A 16055-nucleotide genomic window follows, 5' to 3' on the forward strand; every position below is an offset into this window, starting at 1 on the left:
AATCATGAGTAGGAAGAGGGGTCTAAATCATGTGTAGGGTGAAGAGGCAGTAACAGACAGACATAGCGAGAGCTGGATAATGGAGGAAGAAGGAACGAGGGCATGGAGGAGTAGAGCAGCTTGAGGGAGGAAAGAGACGTGATCTTAGGAAACAGGGACAAAGTAAGGGGAGGTAAAAAAGTCAGATATATTTGGACAAACAATAAAGGGGAGAAAGCAGACCAAAATCGTTATGATAAATTCTATGGGACAGGGATAACCAGCTCCTGCTTTTAGAGCACGTGGCATAACTGTTCTCTGATGAGAGACACTGCCTGCATCAGTAATAAAACTGGCAAGAACACGAATATTCTGTTCTGAGGCCAATGGGAAACAGAATGGGCTCTTCAGAGACAGCACTGCATGAAAATGATAGTGAGCCTTGGGGCAGGGACAGATGGACACAGAGAAGGTGATGGGCTGGGCTCAGCAGAAATGGGTACAGAAGAAGCTGAAGACAGTCCAACATGGGAACTAAGGTGTGAATTTAGATGGCAGCTACCTGGAGAGGGAACAGATTTGGATGCTACACAGAACTGAGCAGGACTGCTCCCAGGAAGAGAAAGCAAGGTGCAAAGAGAGGTAAGAGGACCCTACTGCTGTAGGTGTGTTTGGACAACAGAACAAAACCCCCAAGATTTATATATATATATACATATATATACATATATATATACTGTTCATTTGTGAAAATGCAAAAGCAGCTTTTCAAAGTACATTTCTCCGAGCAGTCCTGATGGAGTGCCCTAAAACTGCTGCAAAACTGAAGCTGTAAGAGGGGATTAGAAGATCCTGTGCATTTTAAACCTGTGCATTTTGCCACCACAACATAGATAGGAGTTAAGCAGACACCTTTTCCTGGTGTTACTTTCCCATCACATTTTGTGGATAACACGAGACAACCAAAGAGAACAGTATTGCATATGAAAACACCCTGCCCTAATACAGTGGGTCAAAGCAAAGCTGACACAAAACTAGAGGGAAACATCAATTGTCATCCAAATTGTTTTTTAAGGGGATAGCACTGAAAAAGCCTCAGCATGGGCACAAATATTGATGATTTCACATGTATGCTGATGAACTCTTTAAAACAACCAAAAGACCCAGGTGGTGTTGCAAAGCACATGGTGGTGCAGTCATGTTTTGTAGGGGAAGTTAAGGCATTACATTTGCATGTCATTCCAGTTCAGTCCCCACATGTGAAACAAGCAGGGAAGCAGATTAGTAAGGAGGGTAATCACTTCTGAATGATTTTTTAACAAGTTTATTGTTCTAAGCATCTTGGAAAGCTGTTAATCTACACAGCTGTTGCAAATGGGCTGGCCCTGTTGCACAGAGGGCAACACACTGGACACAGGGCTGTCTGGAGGTTTCCTCAGCATCAACTGCCCAAACCAGCTGCAAGGTACACACTGTAACCTGCTTTAGGCAAAACCTAACTTTTTGTCTTTGAGCTAAAAAGGTTTTGATCACCTCAGGTAATGAGACTGCAGGAGAATTCTTTCCATATACTACCAAGGCATCAGAATCAACCCAACTTCAGCATGTTCTGGAAGGTCTCTCTCTTTCCTTAGGCTTCTCTCAGGGTTTGTGATCATGTTTGAGGGGAAGAGCCTTCCCCATCTGTTTTTTTGTTCTTTCCATAATCTCCGACATGTTTTGAAGCTGTGCTTACTGGATAAGTAGAAATATTCCACCAACAGTATATGGAGAACTTTATGGGCTGGAGGTAAAACACAATAGACAGATCCTTCCCCTGCATAAAAAAACATAGCCGAAACCAACACTTTTTCAGCCCATCCTGGACTACAACCCTCAAAAATAGTTGAATATTTCACTTCAACCTCAGGGCAGAGAGCACTCAAGTTCAGAGAGAGAAACGCTGGTGACGTGTTGTGCCCTGGGACAGGATTGGCATCCCTCAATTCCATACCCCCAAAGGGAACAGACCTTTGGGCCAGCTTTGTGCTGACCCGTGGGAGATGCCAGGTTGATGCTGAGGTCAGTAGGTTGGCAGGGACTGCAAAAATACCACTCACAATGTGTTCAAGCCTTGGGGACAACTGTGATAAAACCAGCATGCTGCCAAATACACTTGGGATGCATTAACTTGACATGGTGCTATTGAGAAAGTAAAAGGGAATATCCCAAAGGATGCTGCTCATTCTCAGATGGGAGGTTTCTGATGGAATAAGCCCGATGTTGTTTTCTCCACCCCAGAGATGTGTTTTCCCAGATAGATTTTGAACAGTTCCCTCCTACACATGAATACAAAGCAGATTCACATTCAAAGCTTTTATACTGCACCCACAGAAGTGTGCATGTAAAAATGCATGAGCAAATTGTGTAACCATATGTCTAATAATCCAGTTTATGGTACGAAGGTCTGTACTCACCACCTGTGAGGCTACTTTGAAAGCCTGTTTAATTCAGCTCATGTTGTTTTAAAGGAATAAAGAATCAAAAGGGTAATATTTCAAGAGAGAAGATCCAGGTTCTCAACCTTCTTCAACTTCCCCCCTTTATCAGAGCATATGATTGCAAATGATGCATAGTAACACACTGGGGAACAGGCTCTGAGACAGACAGCTCGTGGAGAGTGAGACAAGCCAGTATGTTAAGAAACCAGAAAACTAGACAAACATGCCAATGCTGCTTTTGGTTTCCTAAGCATTCAACCTGCTTCAAAGGGTTTTCCATCACCAGGTATATTACAAGAGTTTTCAGTTTATGTAGAGTCATGCAAATCAAACTAAATGGAAGCTGCAGCCATAGGATATGTATTAGCAGTTAGTAGAATGCAAATGCAAATACATCTTTGCTTTTTGTGTTAGTAACATAAATACAGTCTTCACACAAGCTTGTTTTACTTCTTATCATAGAAATTCTTTGCCAGTTAAACAGAACCCAATTCAGAAGTTAGGCCTTTGCTGAAGTGAAGCCCAACTCCTACATAACACACAGCAGAGCTTACAACTATCCTGGACTGCCTGGGACAGCCCCACAAGTGACCAAGTGGTCCCATAGTGTGCGAGCATTGCTCCTGGAGCTCCCACACCATGAGACTGTTCCTGCTGCACCTCCCATGGGCACCCCACTTGTGAACCACAAAGGCAGAGCAAAGAGGATGCCAATCAGAGGAGCAGAATAGAAGAGAAAAGTAAGGGTGGGTGGGAAGGACAGGAGGACATGGAGAGGGAGGAGAAATAAAACGAGAAGGTTGGGGAGAGGTGAGAGAAACAACAGTCGATTAATTACTTAACTCCATGCAGCAGATGCACCCCCAAGACATTTTAGAACTGTACCTCAGCCTCATCTTTCCTGTTATTTTCCCACCCTATAGCTATAACTGCTGATGGAGACAGTAAATCTTGAGTGTCCCATCCCCGTCCCCCGTCCCCCCCAAATGCCACACTGTGATTTATTTCAAGTGCTGCAAGTAAAATCCACCATGTAACTCCTCCATTCGTCCAAGATACTTGCAGGATCATCATTATTTTCATCACGTAAATAAACGAGACAGGAAAAGTACATTTAATAAAGGGCTTTCATTTTCTTTTCTAAGGAAAAACCTTGATATTATCCCCAAGTTTGCCATATATAAGTATTTTGCCCTTTATAATAATGAAATTTCTCTGCCCAGTTTGCTCAGGGGCTCAATGCTCTGGAGATCCACAGAAAACCAGTGGAAAACAGGTTTCTTTTTCATATTGCTGGATTGTGTTAAGCACAGGGCACGTGCTGGGTAATAACAGCAGCTGCTCAAAGTCACACTTATCTTGTGTATTATTACGTCAAATCTGTCCTCTTACTCTCTTTCCCATGATGGGGGGAGAGAAGGGACAAGAACTGCTGGCTCCTCTCTTTTGACAGCAAAGTAAGTCTTTGTATGAGCTGGAGGAGTCCTTCCTAAATTGTTGACTCCTTTCCATAAGGGTGGTGGTTGTTGTAAAGCTTTCCCCTCTCTCCTTGTATCAGCTCCCAAACAGACGCTTGCACATCTCAGTTCCCAAGGTTAAACTCCTCCTGAGTTGTACAATGATCTGTTACTTTTAGAGAGACAATGGGCTTTGAGTTCTTCAGAGTTACCACTCTTAATATTATGGAAGCAGATTCCTGCAAGCTTGCTCTAGCAAACACAAAAATTAAAGAGATGGAAATGCAGCTGTAATAAAGAGGAAAATAAACCAGCCATCTTGAACCAAAACTGTCTTTTAGGTGTCACATAGTACCTTTGAAGCGTATTTGTATTATCTGAGGGAAATAAGTTGTTCAGCACCAGTTCACCTTCTCAATAGAACTATTTAAAGAAAGAAACATAGTGAGCTTAAAGTCCCTGTTCCCAAGAAGCAGCTGAGAGCAACAGCCCCTGCTATTCCTGTCTCGTGCTCGAGCTGGAGGCTGGAAGGTTGGTTTTCTCTCCTTTCTTTTCTTAATTTAAACCTCCTTTCTTTAATTCTGGTGTTCTACCTACTATGCCCACGAATAACTCACTATACCCATGGATAACTCTCTGTATCTCTGAATAACTCACTATCTTTCCTTTCTCAGACACGCAATGAAAATACAACGTGGGGACAAATCTCAGATCCCCATTGTACTCCGCAGTTTTTCAGGTCTTGTGATGAGCTCATGTCTACCTTAAAGGACCTTCCAGCTTGCAACGTGGTTTTCAAAACGTAGACAGTGTGTTATCAGAGGATCCACAGCGTGCAAATCCCATCAAACGCACAATCCCTGCGGTCTTTATACAGACATATGGCATAATTACAAAGAGGAAAGATTTGGGAGTTGAACATGGTCAGACAAACCTTTACTGGATGCTTCATTACTTCGTATTCTCAGAAGAGATGGGATCTGGCACAGCTAAACTTTGCCTCATAATTCACATGTCTTACAAGAGAAGTCAGCTTTACCCTGAAACACTCATAATTCAGAGTGTTGAGATTCTGCATAAATTGTGCACATATTGGTAAAACTGTGGCCAAAAACCTGAAGTCACTGACTACTGCAGTAGCCAACACATGAATCTCAGCTTACTGCATCCAAAACCAATGACCTTTCACAGCTTCAGGCCCTATCTTGGCACAACACCCTCAGAAACTGCAGTTTTTCCTACATTTTACCCTGAAATTTCTGTTTATAATTATTTGACTATAAATTCTGGTAATTTATATTAATCTGATGAAGAAAGGGATGCAAATTTATCTTTGTCTAACAAGCTATATATGAAAAGTATGGGATCTGTTGGCAAATTTATCAGAACAGCAAATTGCAAACCACAGAATAGTTAGGGTTGGAAAGGACCTTAGGATCATCTAGTTCCAACCATGGGCAGGGGTGTTGGTACTAGATGATCTTAAGGTCCTTTCCAATAGCTGTAATTGAAAGATACAAACATGTACTGAATAGCTGTGACTTTTCAGCAGAAAAGATGAAAAGGACAGTTACAAGGGATTGCTTTTAAGCTATTTTAAAATGAAGTTCACAACTGTTGATTACATAGAGGCACTAAGAAGATACGGAGACTTAAAGCCTAGAACTTGTTATGGGATAGCTTATTCTTTCAGATAGGCCACAGGAAGCTATTTTCATGTACAATCATTATCAAGAGATTATTATGGAAGGCATTATTACTTGAAGGCAACCTCACTGCAGAGGAGGTGTCTACCCATTTAAATAGGCCCACTCGCTGTAAACAGAGTGGGTAGTGTGGAAACACTAGAAGAGCTTCCAGCTTCAGTGTTGCTTTGTGGCGTTGGATAGCACAAAGCACATTTCCCCTGCATTAGGCATTATCAGTTAGTGTGACAAGCAGGAAGCCTGCTCTGCAGTACCACTGGTTTTGTTTAAAAGGCTGAAAACAGCAAACTGCTTGTTCATTGCAGGATGCCTTCCTCCACAGCAGCACAGCAGTTGTCTTGCTGAATCAGCTGAATCAGCTTATGCATCGTAGGACTGAGGATGTGGACAGAATCAGAAGTCAGGAAGTGTACGTGGCAGACAGATACTCCTCAGAGAAGCTGGATACTTGCTTGCATCAGAGAGCAGATCCAGGGCCAGGTTTCAAGAAGGGAAGCTTTCTCTGGACCCAAAGGGACTGTGATAGTTTTCACTCCTGGACTGAAAATAGTGCTGGCAAACTGCAGAAGAGACTGATGCTTATGCTCATATTGCTGGTAATTCACCAGTACAAAACAATTTTAAGCTCAGCTTAATTGGTCAATTAAACTGGCTCTACAGTTGCTTTTGCATCATCAAAGCAGAATAAAGCAGCTGGAAGTTACAAGGGTTTCTGGTGTAAAACATCTGGTGCACCACTGGCACTTGTAATTTCATGTGTAATGACAGTTTAGCACTATTACCCCAAAATAAAATAGTTTCCCTTTTTTAATTCAATCTCAAAACTAGATAATAGCCTATGCCTTTTTAGAGAAAAATGGAGGAAGAAAGATGTTATATGAGTAAATGAGGAAATGGAAAGAGAGATCCTTAAAAGAAGGGGAAAAGAAACGCTCAGTATTCCATTGAAAAAAAGAGACTAATCCTCCTATTGCATGTTTTTGTTAAAATGTGATGAAAATAAGGGGGTGCACCGTTTTTCTTCTCATTTTTCACTCCCAACTTCTGCTGTCCTATTCAAATACTGAGTGAAAATGTTATGATTACTTTCTATCCATTCCTTGAGAGCTTTAAAAACATAAACAAATTCATTTTTCAAAGGTCTGCATGAAATCAGGAACTATTCCTCACTCCATTTTACATCTTGCAAATCAGGACACCAAGGAGATTTAAAGCCCAAAATCTCAAGAGATAGCACTAGCTTTCCATAGTCAGGTGAGAGAACCTCAGGCCTTCATCTGTTCAATGTGTTACATGTTTGTTCAACACACTGCTTAACTGATCTCCACTTGCAGCCATGAGTGTGCAGTTTTCCTGCAAATTCAGCTGTACTCTGGAATTGAGGTGGGACATGGTGAGAGGCTGCCTGCAGAATACTCTGTTTGCCAGCCACCACCCAGAGCCCTGGGACAGAAGCAAAACACAGCTCTCCACAGGCTCCAGAGCTCTCTTCTTGCCATCCCAGCCTCTTTCTCCACCCAGCACTCTCATCTTCTGCAGTACCTGCAGCAGGGATCCCGCAGTGCCCCAGTGCCTCCTTCTGCACCCGCTGTACTCCCTGAGGACACGTATCCTGCTCTCTAACTAGGGCAGGATCCCTGGGGAGAACAATATGCCATTGCTGGGTTGTTGCTAGTCACGTGTTCTGGGCAAACTGAGGGCAAACAACCAAGCTTAAATTGTTTCTGTGGGTTAACCCACAGCAGCCTTTTGTCAGCGCCCAACGCTGGGCAGAGGCAAGAAAACTCATGATGAAAGAATGACCACTGATAAAAAGAAATCCTATAAAAGAGACTGCAGGGATTCACAGCTGAGAAATCAGCTGGATTCACTGGTGTAGATTTACTGGTCTAGGCTAGGAAGGGGAATGTACTTTACTGGTTATAGATTCTTCTCTACTGGCAATCCTATCCCAGTCAGTTTTTACTCACCCACTCCCCTATGGGGAGTCTATGTTTCAGTGGACCTCACTCCCTATGCTCAGCTCTTACCTCTTTTCTTTACTGTCCTCTCCAATACTGTCCTCTCCAATACCGTCCTCCTTCCAGCCTAAGGCCAATGTGTGCCATGGGAAATTTCAGCTTTAACAGTAACAACCTGACACAATTATAACCACCTGAAAAGCTTTCAGTGAAAACATCACCAAAGGTCCCAATTACAAAGCACTTACAAGCTCACCCTGTCCCTAAAGCCCTGCTGCACACACATGCACAGCTACACCTACTAATTAGGAAAGAATATCACTGCTTATGTGACAGTAGCAGAGAACACAACACTCACAGGTGTTTTACTGATGTATACATATTTTGCCCATCATATTAATACCTTGAGCACCATTTTAAATATTATCTTGTGAATCTGCCTATTTCTGTCTTATTTTTAAGGACTGATTTTAGTTGCATGAACAGATATTCAAAAGAATGCAATGTACATTTAGAAACGAATGCCTTTGTGTGACATACCTCTCTTCTACTGAGACTTCCTTCAGCTGCTGATGTGGTTTTGTCCCTTCCATTTCTCGGATGCTTACTGCATAGATCTTAGTGGTATAGTCAATTGCTTTTTCTCTTGCAACATCACTGTCATAACCTTAGGAAAGTAAAACATAAAATAAAACAAACTACCCTTGTTTCACAGTGGCAGAGTAGAAAACAAGATCTACACCAATAAAAGGAAGGAAAGAAATCCTTCCAAGCTCTCCCTACACTGAGCTTTAGCACATGAATGTTTCTTCCCCACTTCAAGTTAAACTCCTATGTGAGTCTAAATTAAAGCCATGCTTCATACGAGCCTTTTTACCTCCATCTTCTTCTGCATCTGTGTCTGATTCTTCACTATCAACCAGCTTACTCTCCTGAATGCCCAGTAATTCTCTGGTCCAGATCATCAAAGCTGTATCAGCACCACCTACAGTCAGCAGCACAGAATCATTGTGCAACCACCGCACGTTGGTTACCTGTGCACTGTGACCCACGTACTTCTTGAATTTTGCATGTTGGCCCTGTGTAGCACAAAGAATTCCCATGTTAGCAGCCTGACATACCACAAACAGCGCCTTCCTTAATTCCTCTGCTTCTGCAGCGTCTAATCACAGAAATAAATGCATTTATTACCTTCACTGGATATGAAAAAAGCTTCACAAACCCAAAATCATCTCCTGTAGCTAAGAGCGTTCCATCTTTTGTAAGGCTGGCTGCATTCACAACAGTCACGTCACTGTGCATGGGCCAAATTCCTTCACAAGTAGAGCCAAGCACACATGTCCAGGTGTCCCACTCTATTTTCTCTACCTGCAATCAAAATATCCCCAGAAGATATTGTCTTAATACATCAAATGCACATTGGTTTCACACCTATATTCCTCTATGTTTGATATTAACTTAATTTTAGTGGTTTTAGAAACTGTTTGGTGTTTACAGCTTATTAATACAAACTGCTTATCTTCATCAAAATGCTTAAAACTTCAGATATTCCCACTTTTCCAAGGTAAAGCATGATTTGGATACAAATCTCCTGAAAGATTTTTCTGAGGTGCTAAACACTGGCAGTTTTGCACAAGAATTATGTGTCACAAATGATTCATACCATTAAATTCAGGCCATACTCTTTAGAGAGCATATAAACTAGATGAACACTCATTACACAGAAAAACATGGCAGGGGTTGGAACTGCATGATCTTAAGGTGCTTTCCAACCCAAACCATTCTAAAAGTCTATGATTCTATGAAAACAGGCGACTTTTCAGTTAAGGGGTTATGTAAAATGACTGCTATTAAACAACCAGCAATAAACTTAGAGATACAAGCAGAAGGTTGCAAGTCCTACCATTTACAAAGGCTAGGAAAGATGCTATACAGAATGATTAAATCTAACTCTATTGTATGTTAAAAGGAAAAGCTATACCATTTGAAGACAAAAAATGCTAATTTTCAACAGTCCTGAAAAATAACTTTCACAGTAAAAAGATCCAATAAGCATAATTCGTACCTCAGCAATTCTTATAATATGCCTTTTCCCCCTTGGTGCTTCAAAAAATAGCTGTTCTTTGGCACCAGAATTGACTTGCAATAACTTTCCTGGGTATGAAATAAGAGTTTATTATGATTCTTATTCATTATCATGAATATTCTGAACTTTCTTTTGATTGAGTGAAGAGATTTCTAGGGGTAAGCTAAAGCAGAGGCTTCAAATCACTCTCAGAAGACTCCTGTACTCTTGATTCACTGCAGAAGCAGTACTTTACATATTATCCAGCATCCCTAAAAAATTACTGTCTTGCAGCAAATCGTGTTCTTCTCATAAGAAAAATTTCGCTTGTTTTCATCACCACGATAATGAAAAGTAAAAACTATAAATGTGTGTGCTATTAATTTTCATAATCATTCTGCAAGACAGCTTTGCCAAAAGCTAAATGCACTGTAAGATCCTGGTTTGCAGTGCTTGACTGGTATATAGTCCAGTTACACACCAAACTGTCCTTCCATATGAAGTTTACTATATTCATACAAAAGCTGTGATATTACAAAGATAATCCTGAATGGAAATGATAGTACATTAGGTTATCAACTGATATGAACTAGTGCAGTTCCAGCAATGCTCTATTTTCACTGGGCTTCTTGCCCTTTGTTATGTGAGCTATATATAGTCAGTCTGTTGGGGTCACTGACAAACAGAAATGCAATATGCTATAGAAGCATCATGCCCTTCCTACCTGACCTGTATAATGCAGTTTATACAATTTAGTATATTAATCCTTTACATCTAGAAATTCAGTTAGTTTCCAATAAATACCATAAAGGACACAAAGAATCCTCAGTTTTCTTATACTTTATAACTGCCCATGCATTACATCCAAGAACTGGCTACTACAGGTAGTATTAGACAACTTGCTATTATTATTTTACAACTGTCAGTAGCCAGATTATGAGGGTTTTAAGCAGGTACCTGCTCAGCTGTTGCATGGTTTTCTATTTCCAGCTTAAGAATTGCACCCAGACCTGAATGAATTCTGCAAGGAATTTAGCTCCTGTTGTGGGCAGTGAGCTTGTACCACATTTTGGGACTAGCACAACACGGAGAGCAGGGCTCAGACACGCAGGTGTTTCCACACAGAATCATATTAGGTCTGGGAAGGCTTATTTGCAAGAGTTCATTATCAATCCTGCTAGATGTAATTAGCTGTGACAATAAGGCTCTCTAACTTCATTGCAGTGATTGCCATGTAATGATCAGCAAAGAAGCAAGCAAATTGGACACCAGCAAATGTAATTGCACTGAACCCATATGGTGCTTAATAATGAAACATCATTTGCATTAGTAGTGACAGTTTATGCTAATAACTGGTACGAGAACAGCTTTCTGTTATTCTGTTTCACAGGCATTTTAAATCTGTATCTCTGGTCAGACATTTTACCTCTCGAGTCCCAGTCAATGTGCGTGATATAGCTGGATGCACCTTTACAAATGCCAACTCTTTTGCTGGTAAGCACATTGTAAATATCTACAAAATTATCATGGGAAGCCACAGCCAGGTACTTCCCTGATTCTGTAAAGAAGAGACACCAAGGTTATTAAAGCTGTACATGTTATAATTAGTATTGTTATGCATTTTTACTACTGTAGAGCAACCAAATGCACCAGTTTGGGGTGGGCCCCATTATACTGGGTTGCATACAACCATACAGAATTGCAAAGTATTTCAATGGAGCACACATAAAGCCAGTCGACCTTCTGAACATTCACTCTTCTGTCTAGAGGAGAAAACCAAAATCCAAGATAAATGCTGCCCTTTCACTGTATCATCTGATTATACCTCGTGAAAACTTTATATCTGAGATCATTTCCTTTCTGTGGTGAAAAGAGACCATGTCTTCAACAGTGTCAGCATTTACCACCAGAAAACTCCCATCATTCAAGCCTACAGCCAAGGCTTTCCCATCGGGAGAAAAGGCACAGCATCGTCCACCTGCAGAAGAAAAGGGGAGGGAGTATCTTCAGGTTTACAAACTTGGGAGTGAGAAAACCATCAAAAAACTGCAACTGAAAGGTTTTTATATCAAGTACATACCTTTTAAATAGATTTGTTGTTTATTAAAACAAATATATTACGTGATAGGAGGGCTGTGATTAATGTTTTACTAAGCGGGAATGTACCTTCTGTGATTTGATAAGACTTGGAATGGGTTTAGGTGCAAATACCACCTTGCAGCTGTGTTCTAAACATGCCAATGATGGCAAAAATCCAAAACAAAAGAAGAACAGAAAGGATATCCAGATGAAAAATTCCAAGACTCGTTACAGGCAGCATAACTATATGTCTTTTAGAAATACTGCACTGAAAGCTTCTTTGTTACACGACTGAATAAGTTTTTCTGGCAGGTGAAACACATTCAAAACAGAGACGGGCTACACTTCCTCCATTTACTTTTGGCCTCACCATTATTTCTGACCATGCTCTCTCATACAGATATCCTCCTCCATCCCTGAGTTCACCTGACTCTGGTTTTCCTCATCTAATTAGAGTTCCTGTGCTCTGGACCTGTCACTGAAAATGAAGCATGTTGAATTTCCACCAGAAAACTTCCTAAAGGATATCGATGAATAAATGAAATAAGAGGAACTTTGGGAAGACAGCGTTTCAGCATAGCTTATCCAACTTTATACAGAGGAGAGGGCAGGAAAACTGCTCATTTTCAGAGAAGTTTGAATAACGTATAACATTCATGTTGCCACTGATTGTGCTCACCATGAAGAACATTTTACATTTGTCTTTGTAAGGAAACTTTTGAATGTCAGCAAAAATATATGCCAGCCTTAAATAAGTATTCTTAGGAAGGAAAATAATTCCAAGGTCAAGTCATTCCACTTGGAATCCACTGAAAATATATTAAAGTTAATTTTATTATCATTCATTACAATAGATTATCATCCTTTTTCTTTCTACCCTTTTCATTGACTTGACACATGCCAAAGACAATTCACTTAGTATGCTTCCAATTTCTTAATGACTGTGTGCTCTTCCTACCTAATTAATGCCTGTGATGAGCATGAAAGCAAGGATGGGACTGTTCCAGGAACAGAGTGGCATCATAACCATCCCAGTGTATGGCCAAATGAGAATTACCTTTCTTGAGTTTCCTCACGGCCAGCATGCGGTGCTGGGATGAGAGCTCCCAGATTCGGAGTGTTTTATCATCACTCACTGTTGCACAGACAGGCAAGAGAGGGTGAGCTGCCAAGCCCCAGACTTCTCCTTCCATGTGCCCCTAAAGGAAAACATTGAATATTAAGAGAAAATAACGCATTTGGGTTTGTGTAGTACCTTACAAGTCCCAAACAATAAGGCTTTCACCATCTCCTCTTAATTTCCACAGTCAAAGAGACCTGACTGTTTGGTCTGTTTCCTCTGATAACCATCTAAAATATACTTTTCCATAGTCTCCTCCACTGTTACTAGCTGTAACTCCCATGCTTCTAATGCTCTCTCTTCCAGACTTGAAATGAACAAGAAATAGTGATGCCTCAAATATGACTTTATCCTGAAATCCTAACATGGGCTAATCTGTCTTCAAGGCTTCTGTCATTTTTGAGATCCTAAAGAACTTCTCTGTCCAACATACACATATTCAGTTCTTTTAATCTTTCCTCAGAGCTCAGTTTTCAACTTGCCACAGCTTGCTGGCCCTGCAGTTCGAGATGAAATCATTTCTCATTATTCTCAATCTGGATTTCAGTTTGGTAACTGGTTTTGTTGAAATAGAAAGATACCAATAACAGGAAAAGGGGAGGAATTCTCATCACATCTTGATTACACCTTATGGATTCTCTATTTTGGCTCAAGCTGATGCATTTAAAGATGTCATTTTAGATGGATGACAATTCTAACACTTTCTCAGAAAACTCACAGCAATCAGGTAATTCCAAGGTAATTTTACTATCTCACAACCTTAGTATTCATCTGAAGACAAATATATTAGGATGAGATTGCAATTCCAAATTAGTGAATGCGTTAAATAATTTACAACTTTATGTTCAGGTTAGCAAGGCTGTCATGCAGGCAATGACAATCTGAAACATTATTTTGTGTGATTAGAACTGACTAGAACAAAAAATACTAAAGAAACAATGTATTCGTAAGGAATAACGTTAATTTAGCCAGTTACAGACAACAAAAAGTAACAGCTTGACAGATTATAACTCAGTAAATGATACATAGGGTTTTCTACATATAGAAATTAGGGTTAAGACACTAAACCAATGCAACATCAAATACAGCAGTGGGCATATATATGATTTATTTTAACTAAGCTTTGCAAAACACTTTGGCTTGTAAAAAGAGATTTCTTTAAACTATAACACCTACAAAAGTCATAAAAAGCCCCATCAGCCTTTGGACCTATTGGACTGTTCATTTCACCCTCAGAATTCTGAATCCACAGTGAATCTCAAAGTCATTTACATAAGAAAGCATCAACTTCTGCCTAAGTGAGGAAAGGAATGGTGGCCAACAGGGCTAATGAAAACAGAAAGGAAAGGACTGGGAAAATCTTATAATGCCTTCTGTTTCTACAGGGAGTATTTTGATATGGGAGATCCATACTGTACCTGGACAAGAAGAGTCATAGGACCACTTTTATCAATTTCAAGTATCTCTCCATTTTTAGTTCCCACTAGTATATGCCCATGTCCTAGACTGATGGCTCGAATTGAGGGATTGTCTTCTAGCAGTAAACCTGAAGAATATAAAAAAGTTAATTTAAGGTTTTTATTGTGAAATCAAAGAGAGCCTCATATCACCCATAGTTCACACAGCTGATGCTACCTAAAACTAAAATCTCTTTAAAATCATGAAACATGAGATACATTTGCCTGATCAAACTACTGCATAATCCCTGGATTTAATTAACAGTTCAAAGGAGGGGAGCTTGTGCTTTATATTCCTGGGGCAATATAAAGGCTGGTATTTTACTGCTTTAACAGTGACAGTGTACCAGGGGTTCGGCTGCTCCAGCACCATGGATGTTAAGTCTGTCATTAGCTGTGAATGTACAGGCTTTCACCTGATGCCTGTTGGAAGCACAATTTAACAGGGCTTTCCAGCTCAAAGGGACCTTGGTCTCACTGCATGAAACGTGTCCAGCTGAGGCAGCTAGCTGCTAAAAAGAACAGGCTTTGGAGCAGCCAGACTCACAGGCTTGTGACATTCCTTTTCAAAATCACTTCTTCAGTGAAAACAAAGCCAAATGTCACGGAATAGAGGAGGAAACAGCAGAGCAAACTAGAAATGGCAAAGATTGTGTGAAATGCAACTTGCAGGAATCCAAACAGAGAATTACAGTGTGGAGTAGTAAGTAACATATTACAGTTCTCTTTGTTTTCTGGTAAGTTTTGACATCTATTGCTGCCGCTATACCAGCCTTCCTGCATATAGTTCTTATTAAAACACACTGAAAAATAATACCTTTAGAACTAGCAGATAGTGCTGCTCTTTTAATAGCGTACGTCTTCAGACATCGTTCAAACATATCATCCCACAGAGCCACGATTCCATCTTTCCCACCAGTTACAAACCCCTGTGTGATCACAGAATGGAAACAGGCAAATGTCAGTGCTCCTAAGTTAACATTTAAAAAGACATGTCCAAGGACAGTATAAATTCTCCTCTGCATTTTATTTATGTGTTGAATTCAAAATGCTGGAGCCTACACCTATGAAAAAAAATACAGAAGGTGATAAGATTAGAGGGTTGGTTTTTTAGGGTTATAAAGACTGATAACCCTGCAGATCGAACACTATTGCTGGACCATAACATTTTTCTGCATGTGAAAATAAGCTATGGAAAAATACGTGCTTCATCTCCAGACAAGTAGCTAGTAAAATAGTTTCACTTAGCAGATGCTTCAAACTGAGTTCTAATAATGCATAGGAACCAATTCTTTGATTAATACCCTTGGTAGATTCTCTTCATCTGTGCCAAGTGAGTGTAAAATACAGCATAAATAACTAACCAAGAAAAAAGTAAGGGAAGAGGATGTTCAGAAGATGGAGTGCCAAGATCAAACAGAAAACCTGATGAAAAAGCTGGGAACAATCAGCTAGGGCCAGAAAGGACTGAGCTGCAGGGATTTTAAGTGACCTTGATCTATAAAATGTTTATCGTTAATATTCTTCTCCTCCTGCTATACTTTTGAAGTTGAAACTATAACCTCAAAAAGGATGTTCCATTATCAGCATCTTCAAACTGCCAGTGGCAAAAATTTGTCCCAACCTTGTTCATGTGATGCCAATGGTATTTTTTGCCATAGTTTCTTCTAAAGATGTCTTGATGCAGCTTAAGAAAAATACTTTTGCTATCTGGAATAAATAACTCAGAGAAACAAAAGCTTTGGATATTC

At 40.2% G+C, this 16055-nt stretch overlaps 1 protein-coding gene across 7 annotated transcripts in view; it reads right to left on the reverse strand.

The window, feature by feature from the left end:
* Nucleotides 1–16055, reverse strand: part of EML6 (EMAP like 6) — a 119133-nt gene that overhangs the window by 19238 nt on the left and 83840 nt on the right. For 5 of the 7 annotated variants that reach the window (XR_008971740.1, XM_057405812.1, XM_057405811.1 and 2 more), the window contains exons 19-27: nt 15122–15233; nt 14266–14393; nt 12785–12926; nt 11474–11626; nt 11075–11206; nt 9649–9737; nt 8775–8951; nt 8461–8662; nt 8124–8250 (exon numbers count right to left, since the gene is read on the reverse strand). Coding sequence is in view for 4 of the 7 variants with exons in the window: in XM_057405812.1 (XP_057261795.1) it covers nt 8124–8250; nt 8461–8662; nt 8775–8951; nt 9649–9737; nt 11075–11206; nt 11474–11626; nt 12785–12926; nt 14266–14393; nt 15122–15233 (1262 nt within the window). In the remaining 3 variants the exon portion in view is untranslated. Of the gene's footprint in view, nt 1–8123; nt 8251–8460; nt 8663–8774; nt 8952–9648; nt 9738–11074; nt 11207–11473; nt 11627–12097; nt 12245–12784; nt 12927–14265; nt 14394–15121; nt 15234–16055 lie in introns of those variants that run through there. The other 2 variants (XR_008971741.1, XR_008971742.1) reach the window with 2 other exon arrangements.

Source organism: Pezoporus wallicus, unplaced genomic scaffold (genome assembly GCF_028554395.1).
Source record: "Pezoporus wallicus isolate ANWC-B61680 ecotype Strahan unplaced genomic scaffold, APGP_CSIRO_Pwel_v1 contig_6714, whole genome shotgun sequence".
NCBI lineage: Eukaryota > Metazoa > Chordata > Aves > Psittaciformes > Psittacidae > Pezoporus > Pezoporus wallicus.